This window comes from Eumetopias jubatus, unplaced genomic scaffold (genome assembly GCF_037043125.1).
Source record: "Eumetopias jubatus isolate StellerSeaLion01/CBP00866 unplaced genomic scaffold, mEumJub1_p1.0 scaffold_3, whole genome shotgun sequence".
NCBI lineage: Eukaryota > Metazoa > Chordata > Mammalia > Carnivora > Otariidae > Eumetopias > Eumetopias jubatus.
The window spans coordinates 11,756,054-11,782,473 of NW_028274809.1; the positions used below are offsets into that span (position 1 = coordinate 11,756,054).

The following is a 26,420-nucleotide window of genomic DNA, read 5'->3' on the forward strand; positions in this document are numbered from 1 at the left end:
AGGAAAGTTTTCTCTAATAACTTCCATGCATTTTTCAAGCCCAGCTAATATCTTTAAAATCATGATTCTGAACTCTAGGTCCGACATTGTACTAATGTCCTTATTGAGTAGGTCCCTGGCAGATGGTACTACCTCTTGTTCTTTTTGCTGAGGTGATTTTTTTCGTCTTGTCATTTTGTCTGGAGGAGAATAGATGAATGAGAGAACAAAATGCTAACAGGTCCACAACGTCCCCAGCAAATATACTCTAAACAAATCAGAAAAGACCTGAAACCAGGGGAAAAGAAAGGGAAAGAAAGAAAAAAGAAAGAGGGAAAAAAAAGAAAAAGAAAAAGATAAAAACAGAACAAAACAAAACAAACAGAATATGATCAAATATGATCAGGCTAGTGCATAGATCAGTGCCACACACTAGATTTTGGGTGTATTTTGGTCTGTTAGAAGAAAGTGCCTCCTAAAATTTTAAAGAAAGAAAGACTTATATATGTACAAAATAAGGGTTGATACAATGAAGGGATGGAATATGACTGTAAAGATGAAAATTATAAAAGATTTTATAAAAGGAATTGATAAGAAGTTGTTTGAAAAAAGAAAGAAGATTAAAAAAAAAGAAAAAAAAAGGGAGAGAATGCGATCAGGCAGGAGACTAGAACAAAGCCATACATTAGTGATTTAGGGTATATTTTGATCTGTTAGAAGAAACTGTATCTCAAAGTTTTAAAGAGAGAACAACTTATATATATATGCCCAAAAATAAGGGTAACTACTATGAAGGGATAAAATATGACTCTAAAAATGAAAAATAAAAAATGTTTTTTTAAAAAAGGGATTGAGAAGATGTTGGTTGCAAAAGGGAAAAGGAAAAATTAAAAAAAAAAAAACAGTTAAAAAAATTAACTTTGAAAGACTAATGAATCATGGTAAAAAAAGCCATGAATTCTATGTGCAGTATTCCCCTAGCTCTGGAGTTCTCCCACTCTCATAGCTTGGTAAACTTGGTCTTGGCTGGCTGTTCGTGCTGATCTTCTGGGGGAGGGGCCTGTTGCAATGGTTCCCAAATGTCTTTGCCGGAGGCGGAATTGCCCTGCCCTTGCCAATCCAGGCTAAGCAATCTGCTCGGGTTTGCTCTCAGGAGCTTTTGTTCCCTGCAAGCTCTCGGTACAGCTTTGGAGGACGAGAGTGAAAATGGTGGCCTCCCAATCTCCACCTGGAGGAGCTGAGAACTCGGGGCCCCGCTCCTCAGTGCGCCCCCAGAGAAAAGCAGTCAATCACTCCCATCTCCCCGGTCTCCGGCCGCACTCCGTGCTCACCCGGCCTGTGACCGAGCATTTCTATCTCCGGCACCTGACCCCGTGTGGAGTCTCCAAACCCAGCAGATCCCTGCGGTGCGCTCCCGCACTGCTCCTCCCTGGGGAGGAAGGGGAGTCTCCCCGGACCTGCCGCTTGTTGGGTCCCTGCTGGAGGAGCAGTGGCCCGACTGTGCCGAGGATCATGGCTTATGGCAACCCCGAGCTGCGAGCCCGCTCCTCAGCTCCGTCTCTGCAGCCAGCTTCCCCGCTCCAATACCTGGGAGCTCTGCTGCACTCAGGCACCCCCAGTCTTTCTGTGACCCTGAGGGTCCTGAGACCACACTGTCCTGTGAGGGTTCCACCCACCGCTTAGCCACTGGAGTGACGTCCCTCAGTGGAGCCGGCTTCTAAAAGTTCCGATTTTGTGCTCCGGGGCTCTATCACTTGCCAGAAGCAGCCGATGGAGGCCCCCTCCCCCGCCGTCTATCCTCCCGAATATCGCCTCGGATTCACTTCTCCGCACGTCCTACCTTCCAGTAAGTGGTCGCTTTTCTGTTCAGAGAGTTGTTGCTATTCTTCTCTTCGATCTCCTGTTGAGTTCATAGGTGTTCAGAAAGGTTTGATCCCTACTCAGCTGAATTCCTGGGACCAGACAAAATCCAGGTCTCCTACTCCTCCGCCATTTTGCTCCACCCCCCTGCTTTTCTTCTTTTACCTCCTATTTCTTTTTTGTATCTTTTGGAGAATTGTTCTCTTCTCCAGCTGCTCAAGATGCATCACACTTCTCCCCATACTGACCCTTTTCCTTTCAGAAATTGCAATTCTTAGTGGTTCCCACGGCCACTCCAATGCCCGTGACTCAGGCACCCACGTCTCCTTCCCCGACCTCGTGCTTGGTTCAGCCCTAAAGGGCCTCTGTGTGGACATCAGAGAGGCAGCTTGGATCAATCTAAGACATGTAAGTCATATGACCACGAACCGGCTTACCTTGTCATATAAAGAACTGGTGAATGGCCCTGCCGTTGTCTGAAGTCAGGGAATCACTCTGGGGCCCCTTTTCTCCTTCACACCTCACATCTGCCTGGTAACCCCATCCTCCTCCTCCACTCCAGCCTCTCTCGCATTCTCTTCACCTGCCTCACGGCAGGCCTCTGTCGTCTTTGCTTGGACTGCAACAGGATGGCCAGCTGGCCCCTACTTCTGATCTTACATCACGCTGCCACAAGAAGGATCTTCCCAAAGAGTAAAAATGACCTCCCACCTAAAAAGTCTCAACAGCACAGTGTTATCCACAGGATAAAGTCCAAATTCCTTAGCACAGCCTATGAATCAATACTATGGCCTTGCCAGCCTTCCCCACTTCGATCACGCTCACCACGTGATACGGCTTTGAATGGGGTGCAGGGGCACAAGACATGGTGCCTTTAACCCAGGCAGCGGGGCAGCACCAGGGATCCTTGGCCAGCACCTCTGACCATGGACAGCAGGCAGCCCCCTGCCGCAAGTGTGTTGCACAGCCATATTGACCTAATCTGTGCGTGTCATCATGGGGGAAAGTTGGCAAGTGCTGCTCTGGCCACATGGAGTCATCTGAGTCTGAAAGCACCCACCCCGGTTGCACACCTCCTCTGGGCATTGACCAGTGCGGCTCTCGCTGCCGGGAGAATGTGCTATCTACCTGCACAGTCTTTCCTTAACAGCCCCCCTCCTTTGGAAGGTGACCACACTAAACCCCCCACCAACTTCTAGCACCCTACCACGCATCTCTGAACTTATTTACTGATGCCTCTACTCCCTCCACTGAACTACAAAATCCCTGCAGGACGAGAACCACGTGTGATTCTATTCGGTATGCCAAACACACAGTCCAGCGCTCGACACATAGTCAATATTTAGTAAATATTTATTGGATTGATGTTGTTGTCTATGAAAAATATCTAAGTCTTCCTCAGAACTATATATAAAGAAAACTTTTTCAAAATTCCAAGGGAGTGTGAGAATGAGGATTATCTCTTTCTTACAACTTTGGACAAGTTACTTACTCTCTCTATACCTTGGCATCTTCAACTGTAAAATGGGGAAATATCTAGCTCTTAGGGTTGTGATGAGGTGCAACTAAGCTAATACATGTAAAGGGCTTATATATTAGCACAAAGCTGTCTTTTGTGCATATTGAATGCCATTTAATGGGTCAGTTATAATTTTGCAATGCAGTATCCCCCAGTGGCTAGCAAAATATTAAACATAGCATGAGCCCTTATTGGATAAATACACCATGAATCCAAAGGATAAATATAAATAAATTTTACTCCTAAAATAAGCAGGCTGGTTATTTTTAAAAGCTATCATTTGTCCCATAGGGAGCCAATTATCTCACTAATTGTTATAAGATGTAACACAGAATTGGCCAAGGGCAAGGTCTTCCCAATAACAAAAGCTATTTAGAGTATCAAACTATTTATGCAAATTTGAGTTCTAATGATATCCAGAAAACAACCAGCCTAAATATTTCACATGATATAAAAAAGTTACTTTAAAAGCTATTCTAAGAATCTTATTCTTAGAATAAAGGACTCATCAAGTCAGTCCTTTAAAAGCAAGTCACTGAAAAAGAAAAGGTGAGGTTGGATATTGTACTCAAATGTTTATCATATTACATATCTTCTTAGTCAATGTAGGATATGGGTCTTTGACAATAACTGCAAGATATAAAAGCTCAAATAGTTTATAAATTACATTAATACCTCCATATAAAATGTATAAAAACTAAAAATACTGGATATAATTGTAAAATTAATCATAAAGGTAGAACCACTATTTGTATAATGGACTACTAAAAAAAATAATAATGATGTATTGATGTAGGTCCATCAATTGTAACAAATGTACAGTTTTGGTGGGGGATGTTGATAATGGGACATGTATGGGGCAGGGCAGGGAGTATTTGGGAAATCACTATACCTTCCACTCAGTTTTGCTGTGAATCTAAAAACTGCTCTAAAAAATAAAATCTATTAAAAAGAGAGAGAAAGAGAAAAGGAAGGAAGGAAGGAAGGAAGGAAGGAAGGAAGGAAGGAAGGAAGGAAAGAAAGAAAGAAAGAAAGAAAAAGAAAGAAAGAAAGAAAGAAAGAAAGAAAGAAAGAAAGAAAGAAAGAAAGAAAGAAAGAAAAGAAGAAGAGATAAAGAAAGAAAGAAAGAAAGAAAGAAAGAAAGAAAGAAAGAAAGAAAGAAAGAAAGAAAGGGAAAGAAAGAAAGGAAGGAAGAAGGAAAGGAAAGGAAAAGAAAAGGAAAGGAAAGGACAGGAAAGGAAAGGAGTGGAAAGGAAAAGAAAAGAGTAACATAAAAATATAATAAAATAAATATACTCACTATTTCTGCTGTATGACCTCTAAAGGTATGGTAACATTTTCCCGTTTCTGCACTCCATAGCTTACAAGTCTTATCAAAGGACCCAGTAGCAATTTTGTCACTAAGATTTAAAAAAAAAAAAATGTGGATTTTGAAAACAAATTCAAGCACAGTGTACGATACACTGATTAAGACAAGAGATATTAATACATCGGTCTATCTACTCAGGAATTTACTTTGTTTTTAAAACAATAAGCACTCTGACATTTGTTTCAGTGGACAACAAATTTAAGGTCTAATTTTTCAATAGTATCAGTTTAAATGTTTAATTTTAAATATTTTACATTAAAGGTATAAATGTATGTTTGGGATTACAATAAATTTTTAAATTAGCACAATGAATATGGTACAAAATTCAGTTTAGAAAATTCTTATCAAATGGAAATGAATAATGTCTGAGCTGCAAGGACACAGAAAAATTCTATTAGTAGGTCTAGGATAATGTTGAATTTAAAAGAAGAATGAAAAGATATAAATCCAATTAACCACATGGCTAGATAAGGTTTTGGGAACTTAGTGTCTCCTTGGGAAAATAATGCCAATATTACTCTAATTGTAAGGTCCTTGAACAAGAGGGAGGTTCTAGAGAGGAAATATGGTAAAGACCAGTCCCTTTCAAACAAGAGGCTTCCAGTGTATAGCGTAGAGCAGAGTTAGGGTCAACATCCAACAGATTAGAGTAGGTTGGCCTGTTTAACCTTTGACCATGGAACTAAAGCTTTTCCTTTACCGTTGACCCCTGTCTTTTACAGCAAGTCATCAAAGTGTTCACCCAACTTGGTCATCAATTACAGTGCAAGTTCATTGTTCAAAAGTGCGAAAGGTCTTAAGATCCCAAATACATATCATAAAGCAAATTCCAAACTCCAAACCCTCTGGCCCCTTGTCTCTGCCAGAACAGCCCTCCTGAAACAGCACTTTCACTGAGACTTTCATCACAGCTCGGTCCTCCAGAACAGAGTTCAAACTATACAGAATGTTCTGACCTCGCCCTCTTTTGCTTCTCACCACGAAGTGTCCACTAGAGAGCTGGGGGTGCTGGTGAGCCAGATGAAGTCCCATCTACCCTCCGAGCTACAGGGTGCCCTCACCTAGGAGTCCTCCCCTTCCCTCTGTCTTCCATCTTCCACGCTTCTGCTTGAGCCCCATATCATCCTCAAAGTCTCTACCAGGAGAAATCACATGGATCTTTCTCCTTGCAGCAAACCATTGCTGTTTTGTTCTAGTCATCATAATACCTATATTTATTGAAACAGCTTGGCAAATGGAAAAAGTCAAAGTGAGCCATCAAGAAAAAAGACACACATTAAAATTTTTTTACTCAAATATGCAAGGCCAAGGCCTTTTCTTTGGCTAACTAGAGCTCGTTATTTGTCTTCCAGAAATCATATCCAACCTCTACCACTTCCAATTCTTTTCCTAAAAATGGAATGAGAACATAAACATACTTGCAGAACAATCTGAATACAAAGGTTTTTCTAAATGTTTCAATGTGTTTTCTAAGTTTTACATTGATCTCATCTACAACTTCATTTAGTAGTAATTTTTTTCGAAGATTTGCCTTATCTATGTTTTCACAAAAAAACAACAGCTTTATTTCCACACTCATATTGCATTAGTTTAAGCAATACTCAATTAAATTCCATAATTACAATTGAAAGCACAACCAACATAAGCAGGCTGATGGACAGACACAACTAACTCTTGGTAAGTTTATGCCTAACCAGTGGGACAAAGAAGCTGGGCATACCAGTGGCTGGCCCAGTGGCTGCAAGCATTCAGGGAGCAGAAGGAGAGCTAGAGAACTAGCTTAATCTGTTGAATCAGTTAACTAGAGGTTGGTTGAAAAATGCGATTATATTTTGTACTGTTAATGTAGCATGTTACTATACACATTTTTTCCTGCTAAAGACTGTAAATTAACTTCTAAACAAAGTAAACCATGTTATGTGGGTTTGTCACAGTCTCCAGAAGCCATTGCTCTAAACATCAGTAGGAACTGCCTGTCAGAGAACCCCCAAGGGAAGGAACTCAGCTCTGCTTGGACTTGGACTCTCGCTCTCCTCTTTACTACTGTGTGATCCCGGGAAGGGCACTTGAACTTTATATACTTTATATGAGAACAGTAATACCTGTCCCAAAACTCCTTTAAGCACTGAGGAAGGCATTTAGAAGGCTTTCAAAGCACACATCAGGCACTTGACAAATTTTAGTTCTTTGTTTTCCTTTCCTCCTCCAATAAACGGCGGGAGAAAAGAATAAACAAAGTAATGGATTAATAAGGAATAAGAGAATGAGTGAATGTCTTCATACCCGTAAGGGTTGTTGAATGCTATGGCATAGACCACATTCCTGTGGCCCTCCAGGGTGTGAAGCTCCTCTCCAGATGCAGTGTCCCAGACTTTACATGTCCGATCATAGCTTCCTGTGATAAAGCTAACACAAGGAATATATATGAATCACAAAGTGACAATAGCAGTGTGTTAATAAAGACCTCATTTTTTTTTTTTACCCTCAAGATTGTGAGCCCATTTATCTTGCTTTTTACAATGGAAACTGTGGATGCAGAACAGTTAAATTGGGAAAAATATCTAAATCCTTTGATTAGAAACTTTCAAATTTATCCCTAACCCAAAAAGGAGTCACTAAATAAAATAGAGTAATACTGCCAATAATCATTCTTATAATATAAATAGTTAATAATTAAAGCATTAAGCAGTAACATTTTCTGAAACTCTGACATATCTCGATAAACAGCATCATTCTTCCCATTGGTCAGACCATAAAATCTTAGCACCGCCCCCCCCTCTTTCCCTCACACCTCACACACAATCTATTAGTAAATTCTGTTGGCTCAATCTCAAAGTACACCCCTAGGGTGGCCCCTTCTCATCAGCCTCCATCGCTTGCCCCAACAAATGAAACCATCTTCTATGAGTCTTGGCTCACACATGGTCCCTACAAGTCTATTTTCCACCCTGAAATTGGAGTTAATTTTTAACCTTCCTTAGATGGCTTCCTAGCAGTCTGGAGGAAGATCCAAACTTCTGCTCATGGCCCACAAGGCCAGCAGCACTGGCTGTCTCTGGGACTTCAACTTTGCCCCAAAGCACACCCTGTGCCGCCACATTGACCTCGTCGCTAGTCTCTGCAGAACTCGTTTTTGTTTTCCTGTATTACACGTGCTAGTTCTTCCACCCGCCTGGTTTACCGCGATTGTAAACCTGGAACGTGACTGGCACGCTAGCCAGTGTTCAACGAGTATTTGCTTCAGATTTGCAATCCTCTTACATGACTGTTCTACTACAGGAATAATTAGTATGTTGGCCTCTCAAATTTTAAAGTAAAATGATAGTAGCTTAGTTATTCCTTAACTATTCCATCAGGAAAGATACTTCCCCAACACAGAAAAAAAAAATGCACAAAATTAGAAAGTCAGTCTCTATGTCAAGTGGGAATGATAAAAGTTGAGCACAAATCCTGACATTGAAACTCAAATAAACAAAAGGGTTGACAAGGCAGTGTGTCTTTGATTCTTCTTTAGGCATTTCCTCTTAGCTTCTTCAGGGATGTAAATTGGTACAGTCGTGATGGAAGACAGGATGGTGGTTCCAAAAAAAATTAAAAATAGAACTACCATATGATCCAGCAATCTCACTTCTGGGTGCATATCCAAAAAATGAAATCAGAATCTCATAGAGATATCTGCACTCCCATGTTCTTTGCAGCATTGTTCACAGTAGCCAAGATATGGATACAACATAAATGTCCATCAAGGAATGAATGGAATATTATTCAGCCATGAGAAAGAAGGAAATGCTGCCATTTGCAACAACGTGAATGAAACTGGAGGACATTATCCTAACTAAGTGAAATAATCCAGCCACAGAAAGACAAATATTGTCTGATCTCACTTACATGTGGAATCTAAAAAAAAAAAAAAGAAAGTCAAATTCATAGAAGCAGAGAGTAGAACAGTAGTCACCAGGGACTGGGGAGTGGGAGAAATGGAGAGACGTTGGTCAAGGAGTATAACATTGCAGTTATGTAGGATGAGTAAGTCTAGAGACACAATGCAGAGGCACAATGACTGTAGTTAATAATACTGGATTGAATACTGGAAATATGCTGAAAGAATACATTTCAAGGGCTTTCTTCACACGAAATGGTAACTGTAAGGACGTAAAATGTTAATTAGCTCAACTGTAACATTTACTTTACTGTGTATTCCAATCATGTCACCGTAAATATATGTAAGTTTAATATTTTGAAAAAGAAATTTTTATTCCTTGGTTGTTAAAAATTAGAAATAAAGAATAGAAATGGAAATATAGAAATAAAGAGGTGGAGCACAGAGGATTCTCAGGGCAGAGAAACTGCTCTGTGTGATGTCTTAATAGTGGATCCCTGTCATTACACATTTGTCAACCCCTAGAATGTATGAAAGTAAGAGTGACCCCTAATGTAAACTACGAATTTTGAGTGATAATGATGTATTTGTCAATGTAGGGCCATCAAAGAGGGAATCTGAGGGTGTGTGGGGACCAGGTGTACATGGCAAATCTCTGTACCTTCTGCTTAATTCTGCTATAAACCTAAAACCACTATAAAATATAAAGTCTAATAATAAATTTTTTTCATTTAAAAATTTTTAAATTTTAGGGGCACCTGGGTGGCTCAGTTGGTTAAGCACCTGCCTCTGGCTCAGGTAATTATCCTGGGGTCCTAGGACTGATCCCTGCATCAGGCTCCCCGCTCTGGGAAGAGTCTGCTCATCCCTCCTCTTCTGCCCCTCCCCACTCCTGCCCTGCTCATGCTCTCTCTCTCTCGCTCACTCTCTCTCTCTCTCTCAAATAAATAAAATCTTTAAATAAATTAAAATTTTAAATTTTAAATAATAAATTTGAGAACCTTACCATGAGCCTGATTTATTAAGTGCAACATTAGTCAATGGCAGTATATGTGCTCTGAGAACCTTCAATGAAAGAAAACACAATTTGTTTTAAGCTGAAAAAAATTAAGTTTAACTCATTAATTTTAACTTCAAACTAATGAAGACATTCAAGTTTGTCTTAATTATAAATAAATGGACAATAGTCACTATCTGAACAAATGAAAAAAAAATACATTGTGCCTTCTACCATTAAGACCAATAAGACATTTGATAGTTACAAATAATTGCAAAAACATAATTAAATCTGTGTTTTCCATGAATTTGCTTTTAAGATAAATTACTGCTATTAAATAAGATATCAAAGAGCACTAATTTATAATATTTTCTTTTAAGTACTGCACAAGGTTTTGTACATATGCATGAATAGTATATAGAGGAAATATACCAAACATGTTTTAAATATAGATTTTACAATTAGTTATTACTTTTGGAATCTTAAAGCTCCTCTAGAGTCAGGGTATATCTTATCTTTCTACATTATCGAACACATGGTGGATGCTAAATATTTATCGAACGAACATACATAAATTGGATAGTCTGTTTATAGATAGAGTGGCAAGGCTGGGACAGTCTCAGTTATTTCTACTGCAGGAGTATAATTATTAATAGGTTAGGCAATGTACAGAGCTCATATTTGAAGTTAAATAGTGCCACCTGCTGGAACAAAGAGATACCACAAGAATAATTTCTTCATTTTTCAATAATAATACATTGAAGGGATGACTACAAAAGACTGAATATCTTGTATCAGATAGAATATGTCAAGTATATAAATAACAATTACATTTTCTTATAATTTTATTTAAATCATAAAGAGAAAATCAGTGTAATATGGAGCCATACTAGAATAAACTACTAAATATTGTTAAATAATTAAGAAAAAATACAACTGTCCTGAATAAGTGACAATGTTTGTGATATTTTTACTTATAGCAAAAGCTATAGAGAAAAGTAGGTACATTTATACTGCATTAAAATTATTATATAAGTTATGCCAATAAATAATTTACTGAAATATAGTTTAGTTCACCTGGAAGCAGAAAATATTAAATATTGATATACCATGAACTACAACTTCTTAATATTACTCCAACTGAAAAGAATTTTAAGTTTTCAATAACTTAAAACTACCTTAATGGTCATCCCTTAAATTTAACATTGTAAAGAACAGCCAAACTTACTACAAATCTCTCTTTAACTCCTCAAGAAATAAATGTTAGAATTTTATTCAGTCAATAAACAGATATTTGTTGAGACTTAGTCTCAGCAAATATATGTGAGGCACAGAGGTAAAGAGAAAATATAATCTGTATTTTGTCTCAGATTGATAGGAAACAACTAATTCACTGAAGTTCTAGGTTTTTTTTTTAATACATGCATTACCTTAAAAAGATAAAATTTGTGGTTACTGTGCTGTCTGAGTTTATCTTGTAATCTCTGTATTAAAAGCTTTACTTGATCTGATCGTGAAGCTGTGATTAGAGGCTCTGCTTTCTGTATCTCTTCTACTAAGGCATTGACATCAGTGCTGAAATTCACAAAAAAAAAGTTACTTTTTTCTATGCCAAAATTTGCATACACCGCAACGCACAAAGAATTGTATTGCGTTACGAAGGATATCTATAAAATGTCAAAACGCCATCAGCTTTACTAAGAGATTTCTGGGGAAAAATACAAATCAATAAAGAAATCGAGACTGCATGAAAGTGGCTCAGGTTCTTCCGAATGCACCGTCATAAACCGAGACGTCTCCCGTGGAAGGTGTGCAAGGATTCTGATTTCCTCACCTGAGAAGGCCAAGTGCATACTGGTTCTGAACATGAGCTCTTCATTTTCTTCCTGTTGCTTTTTTCTCTTTAATGAACATATACAGAATGTTCCTGGTACCACTATACTTTGAATCTTATATACGCTCTCTTGTTTAATCCTGTAACAACCCACCAATTTAATGCTTTTATCATAATTACTTCAGAGATGAAGGAACTGAGGTTTGAAAAGGCTAAGTTTTAAAAATTCAGTACCTAACCAAAAATGGACATTCAAAGAATGATGATGATTAATATTTCATATGGACTATAACATCATTCCCCCCCCAAAAAAATAGCTGCTCTGAAAAGTACAGAGTCAAGGTTTCCCCCGATACTCAAATAATCTATAGCAATGCTGATCAATTTTGCTAGTCCAGAATAATTGTTCAAGAAAAAGAATAATGTCTATAAGCCACAAAGCAGCCAAAATAGATCATTTCGCAAAACACATCACAAACATGTATCAAAGATGCACTGCCCATCCCCTCCCTCAAGAATAGACTCATGGCCCCGCTGGGATGGGGGGTGGGGTTGCCTAGGCAGCTGACAGCCTCCAGCAGCAGCTCCTTAAGGATCCACCTCAGCATCAGATCCCCGAGCCACGGGCAGGCCCTCCTCCAGTAGCCCTCAGCCCAGGCCTGAACAAGTGCACAGTGCAAGATCCTGGCCATTTCTGCCCCCAGAGGAACTCTCACCAGCGAGCTTTATGGAGAGCTCCCTGTGGGCTGGCAGAGACTTGTCACATCTGCATCATCATGGTCAATGGCTCTTCATGCTGAACTCTGCTTCGCTTCCTGTCACAGATGTCACTTCTCAATAACCTGTCTCCCACCTACCTCTCCTATCTCTGTCTCAACAGCTGCTTCCCAGAATTGCAAACTCTGATAAGCATGCCTCTCCTCTTCTAAATAAACAGTTCCTGAGCTCCAGTCCTTATAAGGCACTGAGCTAGAAGTCTATTCATCCCACTAACATTTACCCTACTGTTGCTTAGGTCCTGGGAGGGTAAAAGATACAGTCCCAGCTCTCAAGAAATACAATCTATCGGAATAGGAATGAATATCTAGAACAGAAATGAACCAGAGACAGTTTATAATGATGACTTTGATAAATTCCAAGAGAGTCAGTTGTCAAAGGACTTACAGTTTCCTAAGAATTAAGATGATAATGCCTCTTGGAAAGGTTTCCAGCCACTGTTACAAATCAAAACAGATTTCCCAGCAAGATCTAAATTCACCAGATACTTAGTCTGTACATCCCAACCCTGTGGTATTCTAATTGCCCGTTTCCAATACAGTAACTCCAGTATGTCTCATATCATGCAAATGTTTTTATATGCAGAATTCTTCCAGATTCTTGAGCAGAACCAAAAGTAACATCCATACTTTTTTTTACTTGACATTTATATACCACATAGCATGACTACAGCATCCTAAGGATCTACACTTCTTAAGATCTAGCTGGAAGTTATTCTCTCATATAAACATTAATCTGTGTCACTCATATGATGTTCTGTCTGGTACAGGTTGTTTCTCAAACTAGACAACGCAGTCACTGAGGTAGGAATCAGGATTCTTTATAGCCTCTCATTGACTCTAAACTAGAGCTTTGCATGTAGAAGGTGCAAATAACATCATTATGGACTCAGTAAATGAATGTCTGACAAAGGAACTTTCTACCCGCTGGCATAATCAGTAATACGTGCCCGTTAAAAAAATAACCAAAATCTTGACTTGATCATAGACCTTGTCTTACCTGAAAATAGATAAAACAATGACTTGTTGTAGATGAAATTCAATGCCATTATCTTTGCCACCATTTATTCTTTGATTAAAAAATAAACGACTGAGTACCTTCTGTGTGGTCACTTGGAACAAGAAGAGGACTCAACGTAAACCATCACCATCCAAGCCACACCTTGTCCTCACCCTCAGACAAGTTCCAGAGCCCTCGAGTGGCCACAGCTCTGAGGAGCCATGAGGTGGCTGGGCCTCATTTTAAAATAGAGAGCAGCTCATTTACTATTTAACTACGGTTATGTGAGATGTCCCTTTGTTCCCCTCCCCGATAATCATGACAAAGGAGAAGGACAGTTACCATGGAAAATCACTTATTTCACTGGATCAACAACTCTGAAACACGTCTCGTGGAATTTTTGTCCTATTTAAAATTTTCTCCCACTCAAAATATCTTTACCTTATCTGAACATGGGCTTCTGCAGGATAATCACTAATCTGATTCTGTCTCTCGAAGTGGAGTTTTGCCTAGGATTTCTTTCTGGTTTGTTTTTGTTTTTGTTTTGTTTTTTGAGTTTTGCATAGGATTCCCTACAGGGAATGAATTCTGGGCAGTATGATCTCACAAGAGGATTTCTTAACTCTGCCCCATGACAATTAATGAGGAGGATGGAATGCAATCAGCCCTGTGCGATGTTTATCTACCAGGAAAGTAACAGGCTTAGCAGTATGCTTAAAATTCCAGTAACCAGTATTCCTCAAAAATGTTAAGGTCATCAAAAAGAAGGGATGTCTGAGAGACCATCTTCACCACGAGGACCCTGAGGAGACTGGATAATGAAATGTAGTGTGGTATCTTGGAAGAGAAAAAGATAATTAGGCAAAAAAAAAAAAAAAACAAGAAAAAATTGAATAAGATATGGTCTTTAGTTAGTAAGAATTTATCAGTACCTGTTCACTAATTAGGACCAATGTACCACACAAATCTACGATATTAATAATGGGGGATGCAGGGCATGGGGTAGAGGAGAGCTCCTATCTTCACAACTTTCTAAAACTATTCTAAACTAAAAGATTAAAAACAACAACAACAATAACTGGTCTATTTAGGACAAAAAAAAAAAACAAAACACGGCAGACTGATGATACTTTTCCCATCTCCCCCTCACCCAGCAAGATGCTCAAGCAGAACTCGCTGAAGCAAGCCGGAAATAATACAGCACAGGACACTGTTTTAGCAAAGTATTGTCTGAGTTCATGCAGCTCATCCACACATCACCCTGTGTCAGCGTCTTCCAGTAGAAAATGTGGATATGAAACCCAGGTTGCATTGAGAAGCTATTTTACCTGGAACTGAGGTTGAGCAAATCTATGGATTTGGTTTTCAACTCTCCACTCTTTTCATATTCCAACATAATTCCTATAAAAATAAGCAAACATGTTATAAAACACTTAGGATGACAACCAATGTCAAAAGCTAATCTACTTTGCCATAATTTTTTTCATTTGTTTTTTAATTTTTTTAATTTCTCGGCATAAAATATACACAGTGATGTCTGATTCTAAAACAAGACTGTGTGACCTCACTTTTCCCTAGTCCTTCCTCTAAATACAGGTACATATCCTTGAAATTATTCAACAGGCAATGCTAAAATAATTGAAGGTTGGGTAGAGAGTAAACTGGCTAGAGTTCTCAGGACTTGAGCAATGATAGTGTGGTGAGTTCCCTGGGTTTTCTTTTTACCTCCCATATACCCCTAAACTGGAAACCAGAGTGACTTGCAGCCTGGAATCACCAAAAAGCATAGACAACAAAAACCAAGCAACAGCAAAACTCGCTTTCTGTGGCCAAAGGACCAGGCAAAGAGAAGTCAGATAAAGAACTAATGGGGAGCCCGAAGCCCTGCTCCACAACTGGGGCTCCTTAGGCAGTCTGATCCCCCAGTGGAAGGAAGCCCTGGGCTGTCCCAGTCCCCCTGCAAAATTGGGCCCCAGCAGTAATCTGATCTGCCTGCAGCAGCCTAGCAACAAGGACCCAGGCCTCCTCAAGACCCTCAGCTAGGGCCCCAGGGGGCCATCTAATCTGTCTACAGCAGCCACAGGGAAGTCCTAGGATCACTCAGTCCCCATTCCACAACCAAGCCATTGGTGGGCAGCCTCATCCACAGGCAAAAGGGGCAGAAATGAAGTCCTGGGATATCCAGACCCCACTCCACAACCAGGCACCAAAGCAGTGTCTTCCTGCCTTTCAACGAGTGGTGTCACCAGGCCTAGAGTCTCGTCCCCCATGCCCCCCTCCCCCCAGAAGGTCACTCAGTGAGAGCAGGCATACCGGGAAGTACCTTCCACTTTGTAGGTGGCAGCAGCTGGAACTGAGCAGGAGACTTAGCAGCATCAGAAAAACGAAGCAGACCAGAATAACATTGCAAGGGCTCATGAAACTAAGCTACCATTGGAACTAAAGCCCACAAAGTAGACCAGAACCTCCATGCTAAATCTAAACATGGTGACAGGCCTGTCAAAGTTGATTCAGATAGGATCAAGAGTCTCCGAACATAAGAACCAAAATGTCCAGGATACAATAAACAGGAAAAGACAATCAATAAATCAAAATACCCAGTATACAATAAAAAAATCACCCATCACACCAAGAACCAGAGAAAGACAATCAACAAGCACAGATATGGAGGTGAATCAGATGCTGGAATTATGTGACAAGGATTTTAAAAAGAGATGTCAAAATACTTTAGCAACCATTCACAAATTCACTTGAAACAAATGAAAAAATAAAAAAATCTCAGAAAAGTAAAAGTTTTTTAAACAAACTAAAAGGGAATTATAGAACTGGAAAGTTCAATGGGCAAAATGAAAAACTTGTTGAGTAGGCTCAGTAGAAGAATGGAGATGACAAAGGATAGAATGAGTGAACTTGGAGACAATTCAATAGAATATATTCATTCTGAAAAACGAGAGATAATTTACTGGGGGGGAAAAAAAACCCTGAACAGAGCCTCTTACCCACTTTATTGTACTACTTCTATAAATATGGGCCAGTGGATCTCAAAAGTTTTGGCCTTAAGACCACTTTACACTCTTTAAATTATTGAGGACACCAAAGAGTTTTTGTTTTTGTAATATTTTCCATATTAAAATTGAGAAATTTTTAAATTATTTATTAAATTTTAAAATAATAATAAAGTCATAGCATGCTAATGTAAATAACATATTTTATAGAAATAACTAAGAAGAGTAGCATCATTTTAACACTTTTGCAAATTTCTTTAATATCTGGCTTAATGAAAGACAGCTAGATTCTCATCTCTGCTTCTGCATTCAAACTGTTCCTACACAGTGTTTCAGATGAAGTATATGGAAAAAAATCTGGTCATGCACAGATATGTAGTTGGAAAATGAGAAATTATTTTAATTGCATTTCCAAGTAATCAGGGATAATCTTCTTTAATACTATATTAAAGCTTAACAAGTGGTGGGGCGCCTGGGTGGCTCAGTCATTGAGCATCTGCCTCCGGCTCAGGTCATGATCCCAGGGTCCTGGGATCGAGCCCCACGTTGGGCTCCCCGCTCAGAGGGAGGCCTGCTTCTCCCTCTCCCACTCCCCCTGCTTGTGTTCCCTCTCTTGCTGTGTCTCTGTAGATAGATAGATAGATAGATAGATAGATAGATAGATAGATAGATAAATAAATCTTTAAAAAAGATAATAATATAAAAAATAAGATAAATAAAATCTTTTTAAAAAAGCTTAACAAGTGGTAATTCATAAAGATTGTTTGCAGTATAGAATCTGAAACCACATCAGTTAACTCTTCATACTCTGTTACATTGAAATCCACTGGTCTATCTCTCACTCAAAGAATCTTTTATTCATGTATGGTTTATACATCATGCACCAGACATCTGAAAATTATTCGTTTACTGAGTTATGCACACCTTCTAAATGTTGGCATATATCATCATACAATATCCCCCCAAAAAATCACATTTGTTAACATCACTACCAATATCTATCATCAGAGAACTCTTTCAGTGTCAGTAAGCTGCCCAGCTCATGACAGTAGATACAAGTTTTCTGAAATTCTAATTTTTGCTTGAAAGCTCAAATTTTATCACTGGCAAGAAATGCTGACAGTTTGGCTTGAAAGTTCCAGGCTCACTTTGCTCGTTTCCAAACAAAATGTCTTCCAAATGTCCAAGTCTGAAAGCCACATTTGTTTTTCAGTCTTTCAAGTAAAACAGGTGTTTCATGAAGAAAATGGCTGGTTCATCTCTCAGTTCACATGACCGCACAAGTGTTTTCCTCAAAACAGCTATCAAACATCACTGTGCAGCAGAAGGGCTTAATGAGAACTTTCTACTGCATCAGCCAGAAGGCAAGTACTCTCAGGTCAGTATTTGACTACATTAGTAAGTTTTACTGCTTCATCAAGAGCATTCCTAAGTGAAACTGAGGGGGTTTCTTCCTATCACCAATTTGTGTCAGTGAGAAATACAATGACCACTATGAAAGTTTGTTGCTACCGCCTGATGTGGAGTAAGTTTCCAGAGATTTCACTTCCCAGGGCTTTTGTTACCAGTAGTGCAAATGTCAACACCATGAAAAATCCAAATGGTATCTGCTATTATGGAAAGAGATTTGGCCTTGAGGCCCCACTGAAAAGACATAAGAGCCCCTAAGGGTCCTCCTACAATTTGAGAATAACTGCCCTAACTTCATAAATTTGATATAACAGATGTGATTCCGGAAGGCTTTTAGATCAAGAGAAAATAAGAAATTCCATCCAAAACACTGTATTTACTTTCCAAAGCACTGAACCATTGAGATAGAATGTGGCTGAGTTGAAAAGGCATGCACGTGGCATCAAACAGATCCAGGTTTGAGTTCCAGCTCAAGTCCTAACTTATTTCATGTTACAGGAATCTCTTTATATCTCAGTCTTCTCATTTATAGATAATACCTTCATTTTGCTGGTTGAAATAATATGTAAATAAAGCACCTGGCATCTAGAAACTCATTAAGTAGTTCTTATTATCTAATAAGGAATCAAATATTGCTTTGTGACACATAGTCACCTTGTATTACATAAATTGCCTCTATGCCTTCTCTCCCCAGTGAGATTTTAACATCTTTGAAACCATATGCTTCTTTATACTCCCAGGAAGACCCTCCTGGGAATGAGTCGTGATGATTTATTCACAGTAAGCCCATGATTTAGCCAACTTCAAGTACAAACAACACTGTCAAATGGATTTACACCTTCCCCTCTCTGGCCTTCATTTCTCCCTCAGTGGTGCCTGCCCCTCCCCGTTGTCTTTATGATCTTTCTGTTTTCTGTCCTCCCCACATCTGACTCACTAGACTATGCACTCCTGGGCCTGTCTTCTCTTTATCCCTAGTGTCCACCATGAAATTTGGTGCGCAGGAACTGTTCAAGCAGCACTTGTTGAGTACAAGCTAACTGACAGATGACTGGATGAGTGTCCCCAGATTGCTTAATGCAATTGACAGTCCTTATCTTTATGGCACATGGACTTTCAAAGATAATCAACACCATGACCAACTCCCTCCTTCTTCAAATACAATTCTCCATCAATTTTTATGAAATCTCTCTGTCTTTTTTCTCTACTTTGTTACTTTTCATTCTCCTTTACTGATTCCTCCTCTTAGACCTGACCTTTAAATACTGATTTAGGGTAGGGTTCAGGTCTAGGAACTCTCTCTTTACATTTTTTTCTCTGTATAAATTCACCTGTACCCATGGCTTTGATTACCATCAGTATGCCAACAATTACCAGCTGTAATCTCCCATCTAGACCTCTGAGTTCCAGACGTGTGGATATCTCGCCTGTACCCCAAACAAGTCCAGGATCTTCCCCCTCAATCCTGCTTCTCCTACAGAGCTTGTTTCCCAGTGTCAGACGTCACCACTCACTGAACTGCACAGCTACAGTCTTGGGAGGAATTCATCTCAACACAGTCGCACTGCACGGATTTGGCACAACCTAAGCAGGTAAACCCAAGCAGCTGTTGTGTAACGAAGTATAACATTTTAGAACTGAAAAATCATTCCATATGCTTTTAATGACCAGAACACCAGGACACAGCAGGCAAACAACTGTACCTAAAAGGCTAGTTCGGGATAGTTTTATTTTGTTTCTTTTCCCCAAGAAGTGATCTTTCCATATCAAAGACTTGAAACCATACTCCAGTCTAAGAAGCAAACTTACAAAGAAAAAAGAAAGGATCAGTGGAGAGCCAACCATTGTAAATACTGTTATTTCCTTAGAGTAAAAATCAGCTTCTTGTTCCACATTAACATTTTCAATAAAATATGGATGTTGTAACATTGTAAAAATCTTCTCAAAAACCTATTTATATGCCGCGTGTTCTAGAAAGGATTTAAGCGGGTTTAGAAAAAATAAATAGAATACAAAAAGCTAAGATCAGAAGTAGATAAGAATTAGATACATTGACAAGGGAAGAGTCAAGTAAAGGAAAGATCACATCTATAATTGCACTGAACACCTAAATATAAAATTAACAGGAAATGTGCAAGGTCTAGCTGTACTATTGAACAAAAAGGAAAATTGTGATAAATGGAGACACACATTTCTAGATGGGAAAATGTAATATTATAAACATGTCAAATCAACCTATGAATTAAAGTAATTATAATGACTTTATTTTTTGGAATTTGAAAATTCACCATATATTACAACGAACTGTAAAACAATAAAGTGTAATTCTGAAACAAAATTAGATCAGTATGATAGAATCACCTATATATGGGAGTTTAAAAATAAACTGAAGGTAATATTTTAAATTGATGGGGAAAGAATAAATTATGCAATACATAACAATGTAATAATCAGTTGGATTTTGGAAAAATTCATAAAACTGGATTGCTACCACACAATATACAAAAATATATTCTAGGTTGATTAGAGATTTTAATATTAAAAACAAAATATAGAACAGTCAAAATAATAGAACATATTTACATCTTAGTGTAAGTAATTGGCTTTTTAAGCATGATGTGAAACTCAACACCTAAAAAAGAAAAAAAATGATGCATTTGTCTGAAATAAGTTTGAAGCTTCCACACAGGAGAAGATTCCACAAAGTTAAAGACAAATGACAACCAGCAAAAAAAAAAAAAAAAAATTCAACTATAAATACAAAGCTTAAAGAACTTAATATAAAGAAGTCTAAAAAATGATTTTTAAAAAGAAAATGGATAAAAGGCAAGAACGGTCAGTGTGCAAACAGAGCGGGACAATGGTCAATAACCAGACTGAAATAAAATGTTCCCAACTCCATTAAAAAGAAATACAAAATACAACAAGAGATATAATCTTTACTCATCAGAATAGCAAAGATGGCAAAGACTGATACTACTAAATATTAGCTCGGTTGAGGAAATGGGCATTCTCACTATTGGTAGATATGTCAGGCGGCTCCCTTCAAAGAGCCATCACACCCTCAGGGCGTTGAGCATGATCTTAGCTATCTCTTCATGTATTTTTCAGAATTTTGTTAAAAGTAAATACTACTCTATGATAGAAAAAAAAAGAGAAAAATTAGAACATGGAGAAAAAGGAAGAAAAATGAGAGAGATTAACATTATTAGCATATAAACTCCTGAAGATCAAGATCAAGATCCCCATAAGGTTATTTGAAAACCCAAATATCATGCAAAGTTTCTATCAGCTTAAGGCATCACTATAATTAAGGACTGCTTCTTTCCTGTTCTGTAATTTTAAGTATTTTGCATCATGTATGAGTACTCAATATGCACTGTCTATTCTTGAGGGAAGTAGGCATTCAATATAGTTGAGTAAACAAATGATGTAAACAATGAGTAAATAATATAATCTTAATCTGTAACTCAGAGAAAGGTTGGAAAGAATTAGCACTTGACAGCCCACACACCATAATTTAACATCCTAAGGAAATGCACTAAATAATTTTGGCAAATTCACAAAATACTGCATTCTTTTTTTCACTACTATCTTGTTTCTTATAAAATAAAAAATGTTAAAAGTCTTTAAAGTTGACTACAAAAAATTAGTTGGGTTACTATACAAATGGATCTAGAAAACAAAGTGCAAAATCTGAAACCTGTGCATTGGACTGTTCCACCGTTACAAAACATCAAGGTCAAATGCTCACCCTTCCCATGACCACTGAGCTGCAGTACGAGCCACAGGCTGGGTCATGCACAGTGAAGAATACAAGAAGAAAATAGACAAAGATGCTCCCAGGAGTACATGTTTTTCTTCAGGGATTGTTTCCCATAGTATCTTAATGTTCTCCATCTGCCCCTGGTTGTGAATTTTTGTGCATTAGGCATGATTCCCAAAAACACTTAAGTAAGAAGCTGCCCCCCCAAAAATTCTGCAATGTACTATATATAAGGCTAAGATTCAAAAGATGTGAGTGTTCCTCACTCCGATCACATTCAACCAACAGAGACCTTTAAAGTGTTCAGGATATTAACTAGTCTAATTAATGTTTATTATCACCTTTTCGTGGCCCAAAAAACTAGGGGCCTACACACAAGAAGTAAAAGACAAAGACAGTCATGCCTGAGTCAGTTGAAAAGCATGTATGCAACCCACTCTTCACGAAGTGAAGAGCTTATGAATTAATGAATGAGATAAAAAGAGAATGCCCATGCTTGATTAGCCATATTACTGCTATGTACCTTTAGGAGGGAGAGGGACAATTCCATGGATGCCAACAATGGAATGCTCCTGACCTATATGTTACTCAAAAGAAAGTAGGAGGACTGAAATCTGTGGATTAAGAGATTAAACAAAATTGCAGAAGGGATAAAGGTAACACAAGAATGATTCAGTGGTGAGTGATTTTTTTCCTACTTGATAATGTTATTTCAACACCCACCTGCTATTCAGTAGTACCGTGGAAACTTGTATATAATGTGTGGCTCACCAAAGACTGGAATTCAGAAATTAAGTGTCTAACATGCTAAGTGATATGACTTCATTATAAGATAATCATTAATGCAATAGTTGCAAATGTAAGTCTAAAGCCTTATTGAATGTGAGATTGCTGTTGAAACCCTGGGCTTTCAGAGCTGGAGCGAATCTTACCGATCATCTGTCTGACCTATTCCTATTTCAGGAGGAGCTCAAGGCATTCTACTCAACACACATCATCTCATTAAACTCATTCATTTATTCAACAGATAAGTGAGTGCCTCTTTATTGACCACTCTCTAACTACTCTAAGTGCTAGACATGCGGTAGTAAACAAAATAGACAAAGTCCAGGACCTCATGAAGCTTTTATTCTAAGTCGGGGTGACTAAGCAAAATAAGTAAGTAAAATTGTGGTACGTTGAACAGAGGTAATGCTAGGGAAAAAAACAAAGCAGCGGAGGATGCTATGAAATATCTTGAGAAGAAGTTGGAAATTGTAGAGATTCTAGAAAGGGAGGCTTCAATTTACTCACTTTACTTACTTTTAAGGACAGAGCCAAAAATACGTGAGCATGCTGGCTATGCAGATGTCCAGGGAAGATTATTCCAAGCAAAAAGAGTAGCAAGTGCAGAGACCCTGAGTCGGGGCATGCCCAGCCCATCCACTGAACACCAAGAAGAGTAGTGTTGCTGGAGGGGAAGCAGGGTGAAGTCAGAGGCAAAAGCAGGGAAGATCCTGTAGGGCCTTGGAGATTAAGGCCTTGGAGATCATGGCCCTTTTATTTTAAGTAAAATGCAAAGCCATTGGAGAGCTCAAGCATAACAGTGACATGATCAGATTTATGTTCTAGCAGTCATCCTGCTGCTGTGATGAAAATATACAGAAGCGGGGCAAGGGTGGAAGCTTTAGCAATAGAAAGCATGGTAGCCATTGCTGTGGGGTAAAACTGCTGAATCCTGTATATATTTTAAAGGGGAGCTGGCAGGATTTGTTACTGGACCAAATGGGGAGTATGCAAGATGGGAGAAAAGGATGAGTCCAAGGTTTTGGCTCAGGCAGATAGAGGAATGGAGCTGCCATTGAGTGAGAGGAGAGAGACCATAGGATGCCCCGTATGAGATGCACATTGCACATCCAAATGAACAACCGGGCAGGCCATGAGGTAGGTTCTCAGGACTACTCCCTCAGGTTATTAAACCTGGAGAATAGATGAGATCACCTAACCGATGAGTATAGATAGAGAAGTCCAAGGACAGAGCTCCAACATTAAGATCAGAAGGAAGAGAAGCCAACAAGATGGATGAAGAAGGAGTGACAATACAGCAGGATTAAAAACCAGTGTGTCCTGGGAGCTAAGGGGCAAAGTAGTCAAATGCATCAAATGTTGCTGCCAGGTCAGGAAAGGAAGGACAGAGAGGCGGCCAGTGGGCTGAGTGATGTTGGAGGTCATTGAGGATCTTGAAGAGGGCAGTTTCAGCGGGGCCATGAGGGTGAGAACAGGATAGGAGTGAGTCCAAAGCAGAAGAGAGAAGAGAAATGGGGACACTGTTCTTCCAAGGAGGTTTGCTCTGAAGGGAAAGAGATAAATGCGAAAGTAGCTGCAAAGGGTCAGTAGCTGGGCAAGATGGGTGTTATTTTCACCATGTGACTTGATGATCAAAACGCCTCGATGGATAGAAACAAATCGACCAAGTTACAAAATTTGTACACGGTGAAAGCCAGTTATTATGATCCCAGAGCTCATCTTCCTAACCTACACTCCACAGCAAAGGGATGAATGAAAGCAAGCCATTCACATATCAGTCGATGGGAACCAGCACCAGCCTACACCAAGCACAGCCAAAGTAAAGTTGTAAATGCTTCCAGAGAACAAGCTATTTACAATTTCCTATGTGCTACCTCTCACATCTAGAGCCTTTTCATGTTATTTTAACTGTAATTCTAAGAGGAAGAAAATGAGTTATAATTTTGCTACAAATGTTCTCTTCACATTGGTGAGAGTGGCTGCCAGGCTTACCCTTGCAAGGAAGCCCAAACTTCTCATCTGGCAAGGATATTTGGTCATCTACTGCTTTGTGGCGAGTTTTGCAGACTTTGGGGCACCTGGGTGGCTCAGTCATTAAGCGTCTGCCTTCGGCTCAGGTCATGATCCCAGGGTCCTGGGATCGAGCCCCACATCGGGCTCCCTCTCCACAGGAAGTCTGCTTCTCCCTCTCCGCACCCCCTGCTTGTGTTCCCTCTCTGGCTGTGTCTCTCTCTGCCAGAAAAATTAAAAATATATATATATATTTAAAATAAAAAAAAAGTTTTGCAGACTCTTATCTTATATTCTTCTTATTTTTATTTATTTTTAAAAGATTTTTAAAATTTATTTGAGAGACAGAACACAAGCAGGGTGAGCGGAAAGCAGAGGGAGAGGAAGAAGCAAGGCTCCCTGCTGAGCAGGGAGCGCCTCGAGGGGCTCCATCCCAGGACCCTGGGATCATGACCTGAGCCCAAGGCAGACACTTAACCCACTGAGCCACCCAGGTGCCCCTACTCTTATTTTTTAAAGTGAGTTCTGAATTGGAACCAAGAGTTCTGCCTTTATTTCTGTACCTAATGAGCTGGGTGACCAGTGGGCTTCACTCATTCTTCAAAGGTGACCAAGTCCTCACCTATGAAACAAGACAACTAGACAAGTTTGTCCCACTCTAAAAACTATAGCGTTCTGTCGGTGTATTTTGAAATTCCTTAACTCATTGGAATCAAGGACTGTGACCTTCAAGCTGAAAGCCCCGGGGCACAGAGCGCCTGGTGGCCCTCAAAAAACCTGTGGGTCAACTGATGTGTGTGGTCTGGAATGCGGACACTCAATTAATATACTTTGTTGCATATGCATTTTCCTTTTCATACTCAACACATCTTGACGTGATCATTCTGCTATGTTTAAAATAAAAAGCAATGTGCTCCTTGTCAGTGTCGTCCCTTCCAGAAACCAATCTCTTGGGACATCACTGATCACCGCCTCTCCCTCCCCATCTGCCACATTCCTAACTAGCCAGAAAAGCATTATAAACTCAGCAACCTCAACGTTTAAAGAACGCCTTTAAAAAATCACTGTGAATGTTTCGAGCAACAGTGTCCAGCAACCAAAGGAGTGGGGAGGAGTGAGGGGCCCCTGTTGGGACTCGCCCGGCTATCTGCCCCCCACATGGATCACCCACTAGGGGACACCCCCCCCCGGGCCTCTCGAGTCCCCGCACGCTCCGCCGCCGCGGAGCCTCCCAAAGCCAGAGCCCAGGACCCCACGCCAGGACGGAGGAGGCCCGGCCGGTACCTGGCGGGTAATACCGGAGCAGGAGGCTCTTAAGCTTCATTTTCTCCTTCCCGGGCCCCCGGCCAACGCTCTTCGTAGCCATGGAAACGGCCAAACAGCTGCGGGGCTTCGGTGCGCATGCGCGAGCTTCCAGGGCGCGGAGCTGGGCGTGCAGGCTTCCGGGGTGCGGTCTGCGGCGCGGGCGACCCCGGGAGGGTTGGGGGGCGTCGGCCCGGCGAGGCGCGGCCAGGGAACACGCCCCGCCCCTGCCGGCGCCTACACCTGCCTGCTTGTTCGCAGGGGCGGACGGGGGCTCCAGGGCGCGTCGCTGAAGAGAGCGTTGCCACCCTCGCTCCTTCTGCACCGTCGGTGCCTGGGCCGGGCAGGGACGGGGTGGCGGGGGCCTCGCGTCCCCAATCAGGGTGACCTCACAAGGGGGGAGGCGCGGCCGGGGAGGGCGAGGTGCGGGCCGCTCCCACTGTGGCCCATTGAGTTCCCAGGGAGGAGAGACGGGAGAAAAATCCCCTCCGGGTCACCATTCCCTGCCTCTCCTCCAGCCCTGTCCCTGTCCCCACAAGAGAATTAGAACCACAACGTAAGAGGCTACATTTCCTGACGCTGTGCGGTACGCTGCGCTTGGCGCCTTATACACCTGTAGCTGTAGAGACTAACAGAGGTTTGAGATGTGCACCTTTTCTTCCCGCCCCCTCTCACGACGGATGGGACAACCCGGAATCAGAAAAAGTGAGACAACCCTCCTCTCCCCAGCTAGCGAGCCGCGGAGGCGGGATGGGAAGGCAGGTGTGTCAGAAGCCTGTCACCTGGAGCCCACACGGTACTGTCCACCCAGGGTTTAAGGCTTTCCGGACATTTTTGTGGCCTGTTCTGTTTCTTGCCAGAATCGGTTCTTTGCCTGCCAAGTCCAGTTCCCGTGAGGAAGACGGGCCGGCCGGGAAGAATCAGTGG

The 26,420-nt window shown here is 40.3% G+C and overlaps 1 protein-coding gene across 1 annotated transcript in view; it reads right to left on the minus strand.

The window, feature by feature from the left end:
* Positions 1–25,566, minus strand: part of DAW1 (dynein assembly factor with WD repeats 1) — a 49,826-nt gene extending 24,260 nt beyond the window's left edge. Inside the window, exons 1-6 of the mRNA XM_028105059.2 lie at positions 25,476–25,566; positions 14,543–14,615; positions 11,035–11,179; positions 9,614–9,672; positions 7,011–7,133; positions 4,659–4,758 (exon numbers count right to left, since the gene is read on the minus strand). Of these exons, the coding sequence (XP_027960860.2) occupies positions 4,659–4,758; positions 7,011–7,133; positions 9,614–9,672; positions 11,035–11,179; positions 14,543–14,615; positions 25,476–25,557 (582 nt within the window). The 5' untranslated portion in view covers positions 25,558–25,566. The remainder of the gene's footprint in view (positions 1–4,658; positions 4,759–7,010; positions 7,134–9,613; positions 9,673–11,034; positions 11,180–14,542; positions 14,616–25,475) is intronic.
* Between the last annotated feature and the right edge of the window lie 854 nt (positions 25,567–26,420).